This window comes from Mchenga conophoros, linkage group LG9 (assembly GCF_057382185.1).
Source record: "Mchenga conophoros isolate Kocher_MC1m ecotype Shallow Benthic linkage group LG9, M_conophoros_male_GT1.1, whole genome shotgun sequence".
Lineage (NCBI taxonomy): Eukaryota > Metazoa > Chordata > Actinopteri > Cichliformes > Cichlidae > Mchenga > Mchenga conophoros.
This window is the reverse complement of record NC_140534.1, coordinates 4,953,731-4,970,519: the sequence shown is the minus strand read 5'-3', so window position 1 is coordinate 4,970,519 and position 16,789 is coordinate 4,953,731. Positions and strand designations below refer to the sequence as shown.

Here is a 16,789-nt window from a genome sequence, read left to right as displayed (position 1 = left end):
ATAATAAGCCCTGGAACCAAGAGCTCTGTGTGCATAAACTGAGCAGGACACAGTACGTGAAGAACTGGACTCATTCATGTTCTGTTGTAGGAAGACTGACAGACACGCTTGCCTTCAGATATCAGCACAAATCTGAACAACAGTCACAGAGTTTTAACAACAAGTTCTCAGGGGACTTGGCAAAAATACCACATTAGCAAATATGTTACCATGGCTAATTACCTGCTCTGTTGTAACAATCTTTATTTGCAGCTTAAACCAGTTGTCAGTTATCCTTCAGCCCTGCTGCTTACCTTGCTGGTGGAATTTCTCAGTGTAGCATCCTTCACACTGTCTCTCCATGCCCTTGTCAGCTGTCAGTCAAACAGATACACCTGAGCTTCAGACCCTAAAGGACTATTTTGGATCAATCTCTCATTTCAGATCTTATTTTTTTCATCCTTTCAGTTTTATAAAAAAACTCAAGAAAATGAATTTTGACTCCAAGAAGGAAGGACACCTGTCATTTCAGTTAAATGTTCAGATGTTTCTGTTTAGTAAAGCTGATGTTCAAGATGATGAAACAAATCGTATATGATTTATGTCTTTTTTGAGAAATCACATTATTTCATTTCATAATTTTCATTTCATAATATCTAAGCAGAAATGCTTAAAATTGGCCTGACAGTAACAAAGATAAAGTTGAAGAAAACATGTCAATTGTATTAAGTCACTTGAATTTAATAATAATAATGGATTGGATTTATATAGCGCTTTTCAAGGCACCCAAAGCGCTTTACAATGCCACTATTCATTCACTCGCACTTATACCCTGGTGGAGGCAAGCTACGGTTGTAGCCACAGCTGCCCTGGGGCAGACTGACAGAAGCGAGGCTGCCATTTCGCGCCATCGGCCCCTCTGGCCAACACCAGTAGGCAAGTAGGGTAAAGTGTCTTGCCCAAGGACACAACGACCAGGACAGAGAGCCAGGGGATCGAACCGGCGACCTTCCGGTTACAGATACGGTTCCCAAACCCCTGAGCCACGGTCGCCCCAATGGTGACCGTGGCTCAGGGGGCTTTTGTGGTAATTATAGATGCAAACAAATACACTCTCATGCTTTATATAGGTCTCAGTGATTTGGTTTACCATTTAACATCATTCTAAAATGAAATACATTTATTTGCCATCTCATTTTGTTGGCTCTCTTACCTCACATTTGATGCTTTAAACTATAAACTTGCCCAATGGTTTTGGACTTTACATCTTGAAGCCTTAGTATTAGCATTCTTGCTCACACCATGTTAGTTTTTCTGGACACAGAAATGGGAAGACGTTTACACACCAATTAAGTCAATTAAATTTTATTTATATAGCACCAAATCACAACAGCAGTCACCTCAAGGTGCTTTGTATATATAAGGTAGACCCTACAATAAAACAAGCCATTAGCTAACACTAGCTTGCTTAGCAAGCTGCATCCATAAATTTGGGCAAGTAAGAGACTAAAAATATGTTAGAAACTCACTCACCATAAATAAAGCAGAACATAAACTTCTTGGGTGTTCTTCATTCCCACTGTCACCAAGTGCCGGCTCATACTGTACACAGCAAATTCAAAAGTGTTAACTTTTTTGGTGTTAATAGTCTCCTTGCAAAAGTAGAGTTAATTTTACTCTAAGCAGAGTCACATTCTTTTAATGTAACTCTGAGGTGTAAAATGATAGTAGTTAAAATCGAGTGTTAAAAATGAGTGTTTCTCTGTCAAATCTGGAGGTGTTACAATGGAAACATTAACTCTTGACCTCTTAACTCTGAACTCCTACAGGGGCTATGACACCAACAGAGTAAATTCACAGACTCCGCCCCTAGCACGGCTCCAATCGAAGCTGAAGTGAAGCCGTTTCAGAACATTTGCTACATATTTGAGTTGTTTGCCATGCTTGGTAAGTCACTTTTTCAAAGATTGTTTCAATTGTTATTAGCTTTTACTTCTGTGGCTCTTTGGAGTTGAGACAAAGCTGTGTGAAAGGCATTAGCCATGTTGCTCGGTGATAGCATAATATTCTGTTTTAGCTAGCTGAAAGGTATTGTTTGCGGGCAAATACCACAGCCTTGAAAAAAAGCTTGCATGTGAATTTTCAGTCAAACTTTTGGTCAAATACACCTAAAACAATGTCTAGAATGTGAAATGTTGGTATAATGGTGCTACTTGAAGCCTGAAAACGATCGCCCATAAAAATAAAAAAAAAACGAGCAAACAGCAGTAGCTGACGTCCTGACTGGATTCTACGTTAGCATAGATCCCTCCAGAGTTTTGTGCGCACGGTTTAGGTAAAAATGAAAAAAGTTGAGGTTTTACATTTAGTTCAGTATTACCTGTTGCCTGCGTCCTTGTCTTTTGGGAAAATACTTTACACAAGTAATGGCTCAAAGAGGATTCCTTTTTTTTTTACTGTGCTGCAATTGTTTACTGGATTATTTGTGCCATTAATTAGTGTCAACTAATTTTTATTCGATCTCCGCACAGGATATGCTTGTGAAGATGGAATATGGGGGAGAGCAGAAGTGCGTTGAAGTTCCACAAAGTGATGAATGAAGGACATGCATATTGTATTGAAGAAATAAGTGATGAGAATGCTGTTATTTGCATTTACCATGTCAGACCTTTTGATAAACAAAATTCTAATGAAAGTGAGAACATGTATACTGTTACATCTTTCAGAAAATGTTTTGAAATTGTGGTGCACAGTTCAGAATAAATGTTTTTCAAAAACCATTGCATCTTTTTAGTAAATGTTTATTTCCAAAAGAAATTTCTAGAAGTTCAGAACAGTAAAATTCCCGCTTTTTAGAATGAATTAGAAGATAACTCTTACGTAGTTAAACTAAAATACTCTTTGAGAGTTAATATATAAACTCTTAACACCAAGTGTTAAATTATCAACTCCAGACAGATTTGGTGTTTAACACTAAATCAGAGTTAACGTACCAACTCTCCAAAAAGAGTTAAATTAACACTCTCTGGTGTGGACCCATATAGACACTTTAATAGTGTTGAAATCAAATCCGACAGTGTTAATTTGGACATGATGGATTTGCTGTGTACCATCCATAGGAGCTTTGATGCAGTTTCCCTCCCCCCCAAACCTGACCATGGGCTGTTGACCCACACAAGTATAGTAAATTTCAAATTTTGGTCCCCACAAAGGTAGGAAAAACCGGTACACAAATAGACACACACAGACAGACACACACACACACACACACAGACACTCACCCCACCTTAAACAACCTCCTGCCACCCCCTTACCAATACTGGAAACAGCCCTCGGTCGTTTCTGCAGTGAATTCCAGTGATTTCAAAAGCCTGGTTTTCTTCCGCCGCTGCAGCTGAGCCTGTCAGTGGATCGCTTGACAGTCCACAGGTGGAATAACAAAGCAGCGAGCTCTTTCATGTGTTCGTGCATGCTCACACATACACAACAGGCTCCTGTGGAGAACTCATGTTCGCTGTTTACAAACCACTGCAGATCATTACAGGCGTGTGCGGGAATGGCAGGGGCCAGAATGGCTGAGGAGAGCAGTCAGCAGACTATACCTGGTGCATGGTATTGACTCCGGGTGCAGTTATCTCAGCTTGAGTGGAGGAGGAGGCTGCATAAGCTGCAGTCAGACTATGATGGAGAGGCAGGGAGGCAGACAGTAAGGTCACTCAAAGAGCATGGCTGCCAATGGATTTTATGCTTCCTTGCTGTTACACCCAGTGGATTTATAAACTCACTTGTTAAGAGAGGTAAAGCTCGCAGTGGTTTGAGTGTTATTTGGTCAAAGTGCGCAGGTGGATGCTTTATATAATGGTCGTTTGTATTCTTACCCCAGGCTTCAGCTGATCTCTATTTTCTCTGGCGGCTGAGGGTGACCTCGTATCATGTCCACCTCCTTTTTTTTTCTTAAAAAAAAAAAACATCTCGCTTTTAGAAAGACATGCCAGTGCTGTGATGTGTTTCATGGAGATCTAGGTTTGAATCCAGCAGCAGTCTCACCATTCATGCACTCCAGGCAGTATTTGAGTAATGAAATGCAGTATACATTTTTAAACAGCACACATCTGCGCCAGGTCTCCAGCATCATCTCCGATTTTTTCTCTAAACCTTTACTTCAGCTTAGAAATTCATACTGTCAAGGTGTGGCCTTTATGATATTCCAGATATACAAAGATGTTTGTCCCCCCCCCCCACACACACACAGAATTACATTGATTTTAAGCTGCTTTTATTTTTATGTATTTATTCCCAACGTCTGTGGGAATAATACATAACCGAGAGCTCACAGAGCAGTGGCTGAAATGATCGGAACAGTTACCCCCACAGATAAAACTCAGCTTTTCTCCCGTTCCCTCACTTTTATCCAAACATAATCCCACACCAAATAGAATTACCAGTGGACGGGGTGGTAAAGATTTACTCAATAAATTGATCTTATGGCAAACAACAGTGGGCGGATTAGCTGGATAAAAAGAAGAGATCAAAGCCTGAAAAGATTTATATCCACCTCTTCAGAATAAGAGGGATTTAGAGTTTAAAACTAAATAAAATCGTTAATGTATTTTTTAACATTCAAATGCATGGAAATGAGGCCCTGTCCGTCATGCGTGACATAACCTTCAGGTAGGCTTTGTACATCTATGAGGAAGGTCAAAGCAGCAGCCTTTCCAGCCAGTATTCAGACAAAGATCCAATATTCTAAATTTGCGCCTTCACAATGGACTTGAAATGAAGCAATCAAAATCTCATTTAAGTGTAGACCTTCAGCTTTAATTTAAGGGGTTTAACAAAATATTGCATTAACCATTTATACATAGTGCTTCCATTTCCAGAGGCTCAAAAGTAATTCTCAAACCAAAATAATTAGAAATACAAATATTGTTTTCAGCAGTTTAATTCAAATCCTTTGTGAGCAATGACTGGCTGAAGTCAGAAATCTGAAAACAAAGCCTGCACGCTTATTCACATTTGTTGGAATGTTTTATAATGGTATGAATTATATTTAGGTATTAAATATTAATTGAAATATCCACTTTCATCAAAATGCTAGGTGTAATTTAAAAAACGCTAAACAAGCTTTTGAGTCTTACAGATCTTGTCCAGGTGTGTTTGGCAGGCAGGAGATGGGACCCAATGCAGGACTCGGAGAAGGAAAGTTAAATGCAGCTTTTAGAAGAACTCTTCATGAATACAAAACACTAAGCTTTAGTAAGGAAACTGGAGAAACTAGAAAGCTAAGCTGTGAACGGAGAACTAGAAAACTACCATAACACGGAGGTCAAGACACAGCATGGAGAGGGTACGACACGACAACAAGCAGGGGATGACAGAGGACTGAAATACACAGCGGGGTAATCAGGAAATGGGAGACAGAAAGGAAACATGGCTGGGACTAATTGGGCAGGACGAGACAAGGGAAGCAACGCAGAATACCGACACGGACCTTAGTAAAACAGGAAGCACACCAACTGAACTTACAGATACAGACTGAGATCGCAATACTGACACAGTATAGAGAGAGCACAAGGAAAGGGATAACTTAGACAGGAGACGTGGGAGCAGGGCAGGCACAGAGACACAGACTAGACACTAAACAGAAACCAAAACCTAAGAACAAGCAAATCTTAGCAAGAATTAATCCAAAACACACAACAGTCTTAATCAAAACAAAAACACAGAGTCAACAGACTCAGGACCATGACAGGATTGTTCTAAGATTGGCAGATGGGTTAAAAATCAACATAAAGTGGTGGATATATATATATAAAAAAACCTAGCCACAACCATAAGCATATTACTAACAACCTCTCAAATATCAAGAGGTTGAACTGATGCAGTGATGCTACATTTTGGTCATTAGAGGTGGGCAGATTGATCCAAATATCGATAGTATCGACATCAACACTGGTATTTAAACGATACTAATGCAATTAGTATTGGGGGTTTGGAGCCTATCCCAGCTGTCTTAGAGTGTGTATACCCTGACGCAGAGAATCACCAGTTAACTTAACCCCACTGCATCCCACTGAACTGTGTTATATACTTTTTTTATGAAAAATATCGTCATGTTAATTCTTTATAGCCCAAAGTACATTTAAACAACAGAAGCTGACCAACAGTCAGTTAAAGGGAGGCACATTTACATTCCATGTCTCTAAAAAAACCCACAGTATCCATGTCCTTAACTGTTAACTAAACTGTTTTAGTTAGTCTGTGTTGATACCAACATTTGCGTATCACACAGCAATATTGGTCATTTAGTTTAATGAACCAAATGAAGCGGATCTATCTCGCCAAAGTCAATAAGCTGTAAAAAAAATTGTGATGAAAAGGACTCGTCACAGGAGAGTCGTTTTTGTGCTCCAGTGCACACACTAAACCAACACGCAGGAGTTTTTTCTTACATTGCCTCAATACCTTAAAAAATTAGAAGCATCCTGTCTCTGAGTGATTTTGATGCATTTATTACTTCTATCAGGATGTCCTAAAAACTCCCTAAAAACCTTCAGTTGATCCAAAATGCTGCAGCAAGAGTCCTGACGGGGACAACAAAGACAACATATTTCAAATATATCAAATTTATAGTATTCATAGTATTTCAATAAAGCGCTTCGGTCTTAGGCAGAGCCGATAGCGTACATGGCCCCTCTTCTGTGGAACGAGCTCCCAGTTTGGATTCAGAGGACTATCTCTACTTTCATGATTATGCTTATAGTTAGGGCTGGATCAGGTGATCCTGAATCCCCCTTTTGTTAGGCTGCTGGGGGGAGCTTCTATTGTTTCTAACCCTGTGTGGTTGCACACCACTCTGCATTTAATCATTAGGTATTATTAATCTCTGGCTACCTTTGACATGTACCACGATGTGAGCAACGACAGGATTTTTAGTCCTGTCTTTGCTCACATCGTGGTACATGGCTGCCTCTCTCTGAGTGTGGAGGTTTCTTCCTGCTTAAAGGCTTCCTTCTCACTGTCACCAAGTGCTTGCTCAAACAGGGTCGTGTGATTGTTGGGGGCTTCTCCCTATTACTGTAGGGTCTACATACGTAAAACACAAATAGGTTTAATGGCAATGTATGATTACACAGTAATAAATGGCCAGCCAACCAGACGTATTGATAATTAATAAAAAACAAAAGACAGCAGATGTGGAAATCCCAGTGAAGAGCAAAAAACTCTAAAGTGGTCCCAGTGATAATGGATTAAAAATGGATGAGAAACAAGGTCCAGTACTTTTGTCCATATAGTGCATGTTTTCACGCCACAGTGACTTCTTCCTAAAATGTTTTAATCTTTCAACACTGTCAAACACAGTGGAACAGGGTTCCTTTATCCTCCAGGTCAGGGACACTCTAAGGGCACCTGTAGAACAAAGCGATGTGGTTTTAATGTCTTAATGAGGCTAACTGGTGGGAACTCAAGAACAGCCTCAGAGACTAAAAATAAAGCAGTTGTGGAAGTTAGTTCAACTGGATTCATGAAAAGCAGAGTAATGGAACTATGAAGAAAAATCTGCATGATGCACCACAACTCTCACGCCAGTCCTCTCCAGCTCATTATGGCCATCTTGGAGAGCTGATTTGGAAAATGTACCCTGCATTGGAAATTGAAATAAAAAATTCACTGGTGCGGCACTTTGGTCTTTTTAAATGGCAGAAGTGCTTCACAAGACCACCAGTAAACTACTTTCCTCTGCTCTTAGCTTAAAAGCTTGCATCCACATATCCATTCATATAAATGTGCAGCATATTATATTCTTTTAGAGGTACACTTTAGTCCTTTTGGATTATAACCCAACATTCTGAAAACAATGCTGCATAATTATAGATGAATTGACAGGCGAGACAGCCTCTGTTAGAGAACGGCAGCCAAAGTGTCGTAGAGACTGATGACCCCGTGTTTCCACAGCAATCTGCTCCTGTTCCGTAACAGCAAATGTTTAGCTCCCACTCATGCTCTGCGATCGCTCTCCTCCTCTCTGTGTGTCTTTACTCTCTGACTTGAATCAACAAAATCACAAGTGTAGCGAATCCCGTCAGCGGCACGACTCCTCTTTGTCATGGAGGTGTGAATATTTTGTTTCTGTCTGTCTGTGTTTGTGCATAATTATGAACTGGCAGCTCGTCATTTATAATCTGAGAGGAGAATCATTTAGCACTTGTTGTGGAAGCTGAAGCCAAACAGCTCTCTCTATTGACATGTTTGTTTTCCTTTCTTTTACTCTAATCTGTGTCCAAGGTAGGCTCGGGGAATTTTGGAAAAGCAATGAGCACAGACGCTTCATGAATATTATTTTTTTGTTATTCCAAAAGCTGATAAGTGAAAACGGCAACAAATTGAGCATAGTTTATTTTTTCTTATCTTAATCACGGTGCTAAAAACCTGCAAGTAGATAAATGTTCTAACTGAGAAGTCTCTGTCAGAAATAACCATTGGAGCAGCAAATGCGGATTAATGCTGAAAATAGTCCCCATCAAATGCACCATTTCCTCCTGTTTTCATCTGACACTCAACACTGATCTCTTTTAACCCAAACCACAATCGTTCCTTGCTTTTCAAACAGTTAACTGTATGTAATAGTCTTTACTAAGCCCTAGTCAAACACGAATCTAAACAAACCTTAAGCAGAGCTTTAAAAATGATCAGATGTATTGATTTTTTATTCTTTGGATTTGATGATATTGTTATAGACTATATTACAACACAGTTTGCCCTCATGCAGAAATAATTATTTAGAAGATCCAAATGAATAGTCGAAAATATTATTACGCAGCATCAATTTAATATTAATGGGAAACAGTGGGGGGAAGCAGAAGTGGTTATCATCTTCTGAAGGGATTATCTCACCAAAGAATTCACATGCCCCCTACATCTACTCTTAGTCCACATGTTGGTCCTTTAACAAACAGAGAAAGCGCAGGAAGAAGCCCTGTGACAGATCATTATTTTATCGGCAGTGATCTAAGTGCAGTTGACACAATTGTACATTTTTTGCTACATGTTTATCGTCTGAGACTCTGTTCATGGAGTCAAAAATGTTTCAAATCCATTTAAAATATTAAAATAATCTCTCCATACTGCCACTTTCCCACCAACGAAATCAAGCGAAAGACCAGTTTCAAAACATGTAAAACTCCAAACAAGTCTTCAGTGCAATCAGAGCTCGCAGTTTATAAACCATTTCCCCCATAATAAACCATCATAACCCCTGGGCTATTTTCCTTTAAATTTTCACCTGAAAAAGCAGCCTCAGATGCACTCTGTCACAGCTCAGCGACTGCAAGGCCAAAATGAACAACTGTGGGCTCTGTGCTTCCGCGACACTTGGGAAAATTTGAAATACAATAAGACCCCAGGTCCCCATCACAGGGTCAGGGAAAGATCAGAAAAAGTCAACGCACAAATATATATTTTTACCGCATATCAAAAATATACACGAGCCAATGAATAGCATCCTGATAAAGAGGAGTCACTCGGTTTGTGAACGTGTTCTAAAAATTCTCAGCCTGCAACTCTGCAAAATATGATGTTACACAAATGATGCACTTTAGTCCTAGTAGTACTAGGTGGTCTCTTCACTGAGTGCATCACTCTACTACCTTTTAAAATGGCAGCTGTTTGAGTTCTATTAACAGACACAGGCTGGCCTTGGTACAGGTATCTCCAGAAGACTAAATATTGCCAGGGCGCCTTGGTGTTCAGTGCTTTTGATGCATTATTTAATAACCACCTCAACAGTGACCATTCTGTGATTAGGGTTGGGTTTGGCATATACTACATGGATACATGAATTTTAATAAAACAAAAGTTATTTATCGATTTAAAATCAAGTGCTAAACACTGTGAGTGATAATGGGCTGAAAATTGCATCAAAAAGAGGCGGGCATTAATCAAACCCTGACCTTAGATGGGTCACCAGTGACTCTTCAGTAGACTGCAGAATTCTAATAAAGGTGTTTCCTTCATGTGTGAGGCGCACGTCTTGCTTTATCCCAGACCAGTTTGTCCTTGATGGTGTTTCAGAGCTGCTAAGGCCACATGTGCACTCTGTCCAGTGAAAAAGCTCCTCAAAATCACCACCAGACGTGGTGCAGCGGTTGGAGATCCTGCTGCTAGTCACTCATTCAATCGAACTGTCCAGTTTCTTGGACTCATACTGCAGTGCAGAGAAGCCACTATTGTGAGCACTGCTGAAAAAAACGAGGTCTGGCGATCGGTGGAGCAATGCACCACTTAGACAGAACTTGTGCATATAGAATTTCTGTATACACAAGTGCAATATATAGCACCTTGAGGTAACTGTTGTTATGGTTTTGGCACTAAAATAAAATAGAATTGAACTGAATAATGTGTTGGTTATAGATGGCACTGAGTTTAATACTGCTGACATGTTTAAGTTTAACTTATATTTCAACAACAGCAAAAATAGAGAAAACTGTGCTTATGTGGGTACACAAATGACCTGATTTAGCATTTTGTTAGAAGTTAATTCTAGTGCTTTACAAAAAATACCCATTACCAAATCCTGCTGCATATGGCAAACGTTAGATCTGATGCAGGCAGAAACTCCTTTCTTTACTGACTTGAGTGGACCTGGGAATGCTCCAGAAGAACTGAGTTTTACTATGAAATATTACATACATTTGTGGATTTGTGTTACATTTTTCAGTGTCTACATGTCAGCCTGAATCCACTTTCTACTTATTCACTGAATGTATATTTGTAGGAATAGTCGATACTATCCCTCTGCAGTGTTGCCTCTGGGTAACACACCTACTTTCACACTCACAAAGTCATCTGATTTCGTCTTTCTTTTATTTCTACAATGGCTGAAGTATTATAAAAACTGATAATGTTAGTTGTTTTACATGATAGAGCATCTAGGAAGAGATGCATGTGCTAACTGAAACCACACATTTAAATATAACATAAAAGCTCAAACACTGAAATATGAGTCACTCTTATGAAGAGGGTTATAATGTTACGACTTGACAGACTGTTGCAGAGTAATATGAAAGTAATGTAACTAGCAGTGTAATGAGTTACCTATCCAATATGTAAGTTTAAAAAAATGCATTATTCATTTTTTCTATGAAGGAACCCAACACTGATCCTACAGGAAGCTCCACAATGTTACAATGATAGAAAATGACTTTCAAACAGCACTGCACCATGGTGGAACAACAACCAGCCCAGTCTCATATATTAACATGTAAAACAATCACAAAGAAGCAGTGCATTTGTTACATTCTGCACATGTTTTAAACTATGTATTTAGGATGCCTGTTCCCTACCTGGAACACATACGTACTTCTAAGTTACATGGCCTGACACTTTTGACACTTTGTGGCTGAACTGCGTGTGAAACTGCGGAAACACTTACACTTTGCAACAATACCCTCAATTGTGGATCATTTAGGATGGAAGAAAATTTTACAGACTGAATTGTTACAATGGTGACAATCTACTACAGTCCCAGGCTTAAATTCAGTGCCTATACACAGGTCTGTATAATCCAGCACCTCAAAATGCAGTCTACATTTACAAACAGACGGACTTAGTTCAAAAAACAAGAAGTGTAGTTCATATAGTGTTTCTGTGTATATGTCCTTGCTTCTTTTATTTTTCCCATCCTTTACCACTATTGTAAAACTTGTCACACAATAAAAGCTACAGGCAATAACTGCATATTTGCATTAAAAAAATAAAAGCTCACAGTAGAATAATTGTGCAGGTAAGAATTAAACCTGGGTCGTTAAGAGTTGCAGATAAAGTGTCCGCCCACCTACCCTTCCTCTGCACTATTTCAGCACTGAGCTGCTGTCTGTCTTCTCAAGTCTTTTCATATCATCCTTTCAAACATCCGAGTCTTACTTTCCGTGCATGCAGCTTGGATTTCCATAAACATTTGCATTCTAAGACATTGTGTTCATTTCCTCTAAATTTCCAGGAGACCAAGTGACTTCGTTCTCTATTACTATCTCTCTCTCACACACACACGCACACTGCCATTCAAAGTGAAACACTGCAGGCCAAACACACACACACACACAGCAGCTTTCAGTCACACAGCCATCCCTGATAAGAAATATGGGTAACAATGTGATGTCTGCATCAATAGGCCACTTCAACCCAACATCCAAGAGTCATGTGGGATCAAACCCACATCAAAGCTTGGCCGACGCTGCTGTGAGAGCCGGGCAACAATGGAACAATAATTAAAGCCACATGGATATCCAGCTACCTCCCGTCACACACATCTCTCGCTTCCCCTTTGTCATAGAAATGTACAGATCACCGTTTGATGTCTGTCATGACAACAGGCCTCGCACATCACGAAACGCAGCTCCTCACCACACAACATGGAAGCAAGTCATTTCCATTCATTTGAATGCAGTAAACACTCTCATTCACTAAGCAGCTGATCATTATTTGCTGTCATAACCAGCAGTAATGCAGCAGCAATACATAACAAAATGCCAAAGAGCCTCCAATGCACTGTTAAATGAGGCAGCGTGCAGGAATATGCTTTGGCTGTATTGATTCAGCCACTTTTTATCCATCCATGAATAGTTGGGCTCATTTACTTCATTTATCATGTAATTAATATCCAGAACGAGCTCATTTTTTCCCTTTCCCACCCTCCACTTTTTTCTTTGATTAATGCTCTTATTTTTCTTCTTGATGGGGCTGCGTCCTGCTTGGATTGCGGAGGGCTTTTTTTAAACTGTTTCAGGGAAAAGTTGGAAGCCCAAGTAGTCGAACTGAACTTAGAGCCACGGATTGAAAAGTTATGGAAATGAGAAATGTTTAACCGCTTCGGGGAAGCAGCTGGGGGTGGGGGGATGAAGCTAACAAAAAGTTCCAGAAAAGAAAACAAATACCCCAAAACTTAGTGTTCTGTCGGCTACAGAGGGACGAGGTTTGATAGCATAAGGTGCTTGTGCGGAATAGCAGGGGATACAAACTGGATGCCCTTATTTCCTTCATGAGTGGGTGTGCTCCAAGCAAGCCTCGCACAACTCTTGACAGGGAAAGGGCACGCGCCGAGAGAGATGTAGAGAGAGAGAGGGAAAGATTCCCTTGTACCTCTTGAGCATCGATGTCCTCCTCGCTGTCACTCGGCTCCGGCGCTTTCACGAACCACCACTGGATCTCCAAATACACGGAGGCGGTTCCGCTTTGGAACGCGCACGCCATTTCTATGTTTTGACCCTCTTTGACGGTCATGTTGGAGGGCAGGTCCGTGAACCGACCTGCGGATGAGAGAAGGAGCGGGGGGAGGAGGGGGTGAGGTGGGGGTAATAATGATGAGGCTAGTTTGTGCGTCGTCTACACGCACAGAATCACTCGAGTCTCCTGCTCGCTGATGGCCGCAGCAGCTGCGTTACTGAGGCACACGTTTGACGAAAGGTGCCTTCTTGTTTTTAATTAGAGAGCACCCCCCCCCCCCCCCACACACACACACACACACACACACGCACACACACACACACACACACACTCCCCAGCACCACCATCACCACCGTCACATATAATGACGCGTCTTCATCTGGAATTTACGTAACGCACTCCTGCTACATTATTCACAAACTAAATTGGAGCAGCCATGCCCCCCTCCGCAAAAAACCTTTCCTATTATACATGCGTGTATCTTTGTAGCCACGGCGGAGCTGGTTGAAACCGCGTTAAAAATTCCAACTAAGCTTCGTGGTGTTTGCCTGAGTGTGATTCAGTCCACGGGTGTTTTTTTTTTTAAAAAGCACAGATTGATAAAAGAGTTTGGTTTGAAGATAGCCTTCTGTGGAGCGGTGACGACATGACATTTGTAAACTTTTAAACCAAACCGCCGTTTACGTCCTTTTCGACAAACTCCCGGTTAAACTGTTTAGAGCTTTGTAGCTGCGATGCGGCCAAAGGCGAGCGTGAGAGAGCCCGCACCGACGCAGTTTGAAAGTGGCGAGCGACACCAAGCAGCCACACGGAATCCGGAGCGTCAGCTTTTCAGGAGCGCGGACAGACGCAGGCAGCTGCAGCTGTCCGCGGTGCTGAAAGCTTCTCATGAAAGGCAGCCTTTAAGACAAGTTTTATCTCCCCATCAAGCGTCGCTGTGAAAGAGGTGCAAAGGGGGGAAGAGGGGGAAGGAGCCCCCCCTTCTCTTCTGAGCGCGACGTGAAACGACTTGATCTGAAACAATCACCAGTTGCATTTTTTTTTCGTCATCAGCTTCAGGAGAAACATTCATTCTGAGATCGCTTTCCCTTTCTTTTTTCTCCAGTCACTTAAAAAAATCCCTTCACAACAGCCTCTTTTCCCCGTTTTCCGCCAGCAAAGCTGCGCACTTTTAACACTTTCTCCCACCAGTGCAGGGCAGCAAAGCCAGACACGATCGCGCTCGCACGCCAACATTGTTTTTCCCCCCTTTTGGTTAAGAAAATATGCCATCCTTACCTTCAAAAGAGAATCCGAATTGAACGCAAAATCCGGTTAAGAAAACAAATCCAACAGTATCGTGTGAGGTCCACATCATTCCAAGATCAAGGGGCTCGTTTTTCTTTTTACATCAGCCGGAGGAGGATTGAAAAAAGACGAATCTTTCCAAGGGGGCGAAGAGGGGGGAAAAATCCTGCACACCAGCAAAATCAAACAGTTGCTGGGCGAGTGTGTTTAAACGGAGATTTCAGAAGGCTGAACATGCTGGAAAGCTACAGCTTGTCGTTGCCGAAGTTCTTTTTTTCTCCTTCCTTCTCTTTCTCTGTGCCTCTCTGCGGGAGAGACTGTCGACTGCCTGGTTGCACTGAAGTCTGTGAAATAACCGTGTTGCGGTCTTCTTCTGCGCTACCAGAGAGACGTCAGTCTAGTGGATCACTGTGGCATCCACACTCTCCCCACACCTCTGCAAATCTAGTCCTCATCCGGCCCTTTTTTCCTGTCACCTTGACCGCTTAATTTAAACAAAAGCAGCACCGAGCGTTTGCTTTACAGTTACTACTTTTTAACGAGCTTATTTTATTTGGACATTTTTGCAAATGATGCCCAAATGATGCGAATACAGATTTTTAAAGGTCCTACTTATTCACAAAACTTCAGTTTTTTGAAAGAGAACCTTAAAGTTTGTCTAACATGCACAAGAGTGCGTATTAAATGTGGGTGTGTCAAAATCTGGTGCACTCACGCAGTCAGGAGTTCGTCTAAATATTGTAGCTTCACAAGTGAGCAAATAAGAAAGATGACAGTTTGGAGGTGGGTCATGGCAGGGCAAGCATAACATGTCCCGAGTCATTAAGCTAAAAGAGAGCCTGCTGGAATTTGCCATTAGTCTCCCGGAAAGAGTGAGAACATTTTGGCCTTTGATGCAGTGCTTACATATCGTGGTACCACTAATGTCTGCTCATAACGTGAATGGAGATCATTCATCCTTTGGGGAGGCGGACAGGTGTGTATAGGTCGACTGGCATAAAGTCAGAATTCAGGAGTGATGGGAATAACGCGTTACTAACGGCGTTACTTTTTTCAGTAATATAACTAATTACTATTTCTATCATTACAACGCCGTTACCTTTACTAACAAGAAAATGCGGTGTGGTCGCTTTACTATTTTTCAACAACCAGACGGTTGAAGCTGCCTTCAGCTTACCGCACCTTACCGCATCAGAAGTAGCTGCCTACTAGAAAATCTAGTAGACAGCTAGATAGACAATCTAGGTAGACAATCACTTTCGCCCGCTTAAGCTGCAGCGGCAGCTTGATGCCTGATGATCACTTTTTGGCACAACACCTGGAGCTAAGGGAGCAAAACAATCGCATAAGTGCTGCTGTTTGACCACTTAAAGATAGCAAAGCAACAAGGTGATATATACCAGTTTTTAAATTGTGTTGATAGGCCACCTAAAACCAGAGTAATGCTAAATAATATATACATATTTTTTTCCTGAATAGTTTCGTCATGTTTACTGTCTAAGGACAGCGCAGTGAGCACTCTCTGCTTATGAGAGTGCTTGCTAGAGTTTAAAAAACCTGCCCCTTCCTGTTGGTGGAAAAACGCACCATGTCGGCCAATCAAAAATGATATGCCAACATGACATTTGGTTGTTTAGGAAGAGGGGGAAGTTTTAGGAGTGACCGCAAGAGAGAGAGAGAGAGAGAAAGACAGCAGAAAAAGAGAGAGAGCGAGAGAGATTTCTGATTTTTAGCTGTTTGGAGCGTGTAGTTAATGTGTTGTCTTGTGTAGTTGGTGTGTAGTGTTGTGTGTTAGACAGTGTTGGGTAAGTTACTTTAAATTAGTAAATTAGTTACATTACTAGTTACTTCTAGCAAAAGTAACTCAGTTACTTCAAGTTACTCATTACTTTCAAAGTAACTAGTTACTAGGGAAAGTAACTTTGTTTTTACTCAGAATTCTGGTTTTAATATTGTGTTGCTTCCCTAACTGGATACCCAGCAAGGATGCCAGTCTTCTAGCTTGCTTACATGTTAGCACGATCTTGCCACAAGTGCACTGTGCCACCTACCAACAGAAAGGAAAAAATAATGTGCACATTTCCACGAGAGAAATCCCACGCCTGGACCGTCATTGACCGCCGCCATGATTCTAGCCTACGTCACAGCGTCACGTGCGCTTTTTACATCCAACAATAAAACTGCAGTCATGGTGCTTTCGATGTACTCAGAACAGAAATTCTGCCTTCCAAATAGAGATTGACAGACCACGTGACATTCACGCATTGCATTGTGGATATGAGTGGCAACAAAATCAAAACAC

At 41.2% G+C, this 16,789-nt stretch overlaps 1 protein-coding gene across 1 annotated transcript in view; it reads right to left on the bottom strand.

Moving 5' to 3' along the window:
• Positions 1 to 15,213, bottom strand: part of vstm2a (V-set and transmembrane domain containing 2A) — a 113,810-nt gene extending 98,597 nt beyond the window's left edge. The window contains exons 1-2 of the mRNA XM_085286192.1: positions 14,479 to 15,213; positions 13,117 to 13,283 (exon numbers count right to left, since the gene is read on the bottom strand). Of these exons, the coding sequence (XP_085142318.1) occupies positions 13,117 to 13,283; positions 14,479 to 14,557 (246 nt within the window). The 5' untranslated portion in view covers positions 14,558 to 15,213. The remainder of the gene's footprint in view (positions 1 to 13,116; positions 13,284 to 14,478) is intronic.
• Between the last annotated feature and the right edge of the window lie 1,576 nt (positions 15,214 to 16,789).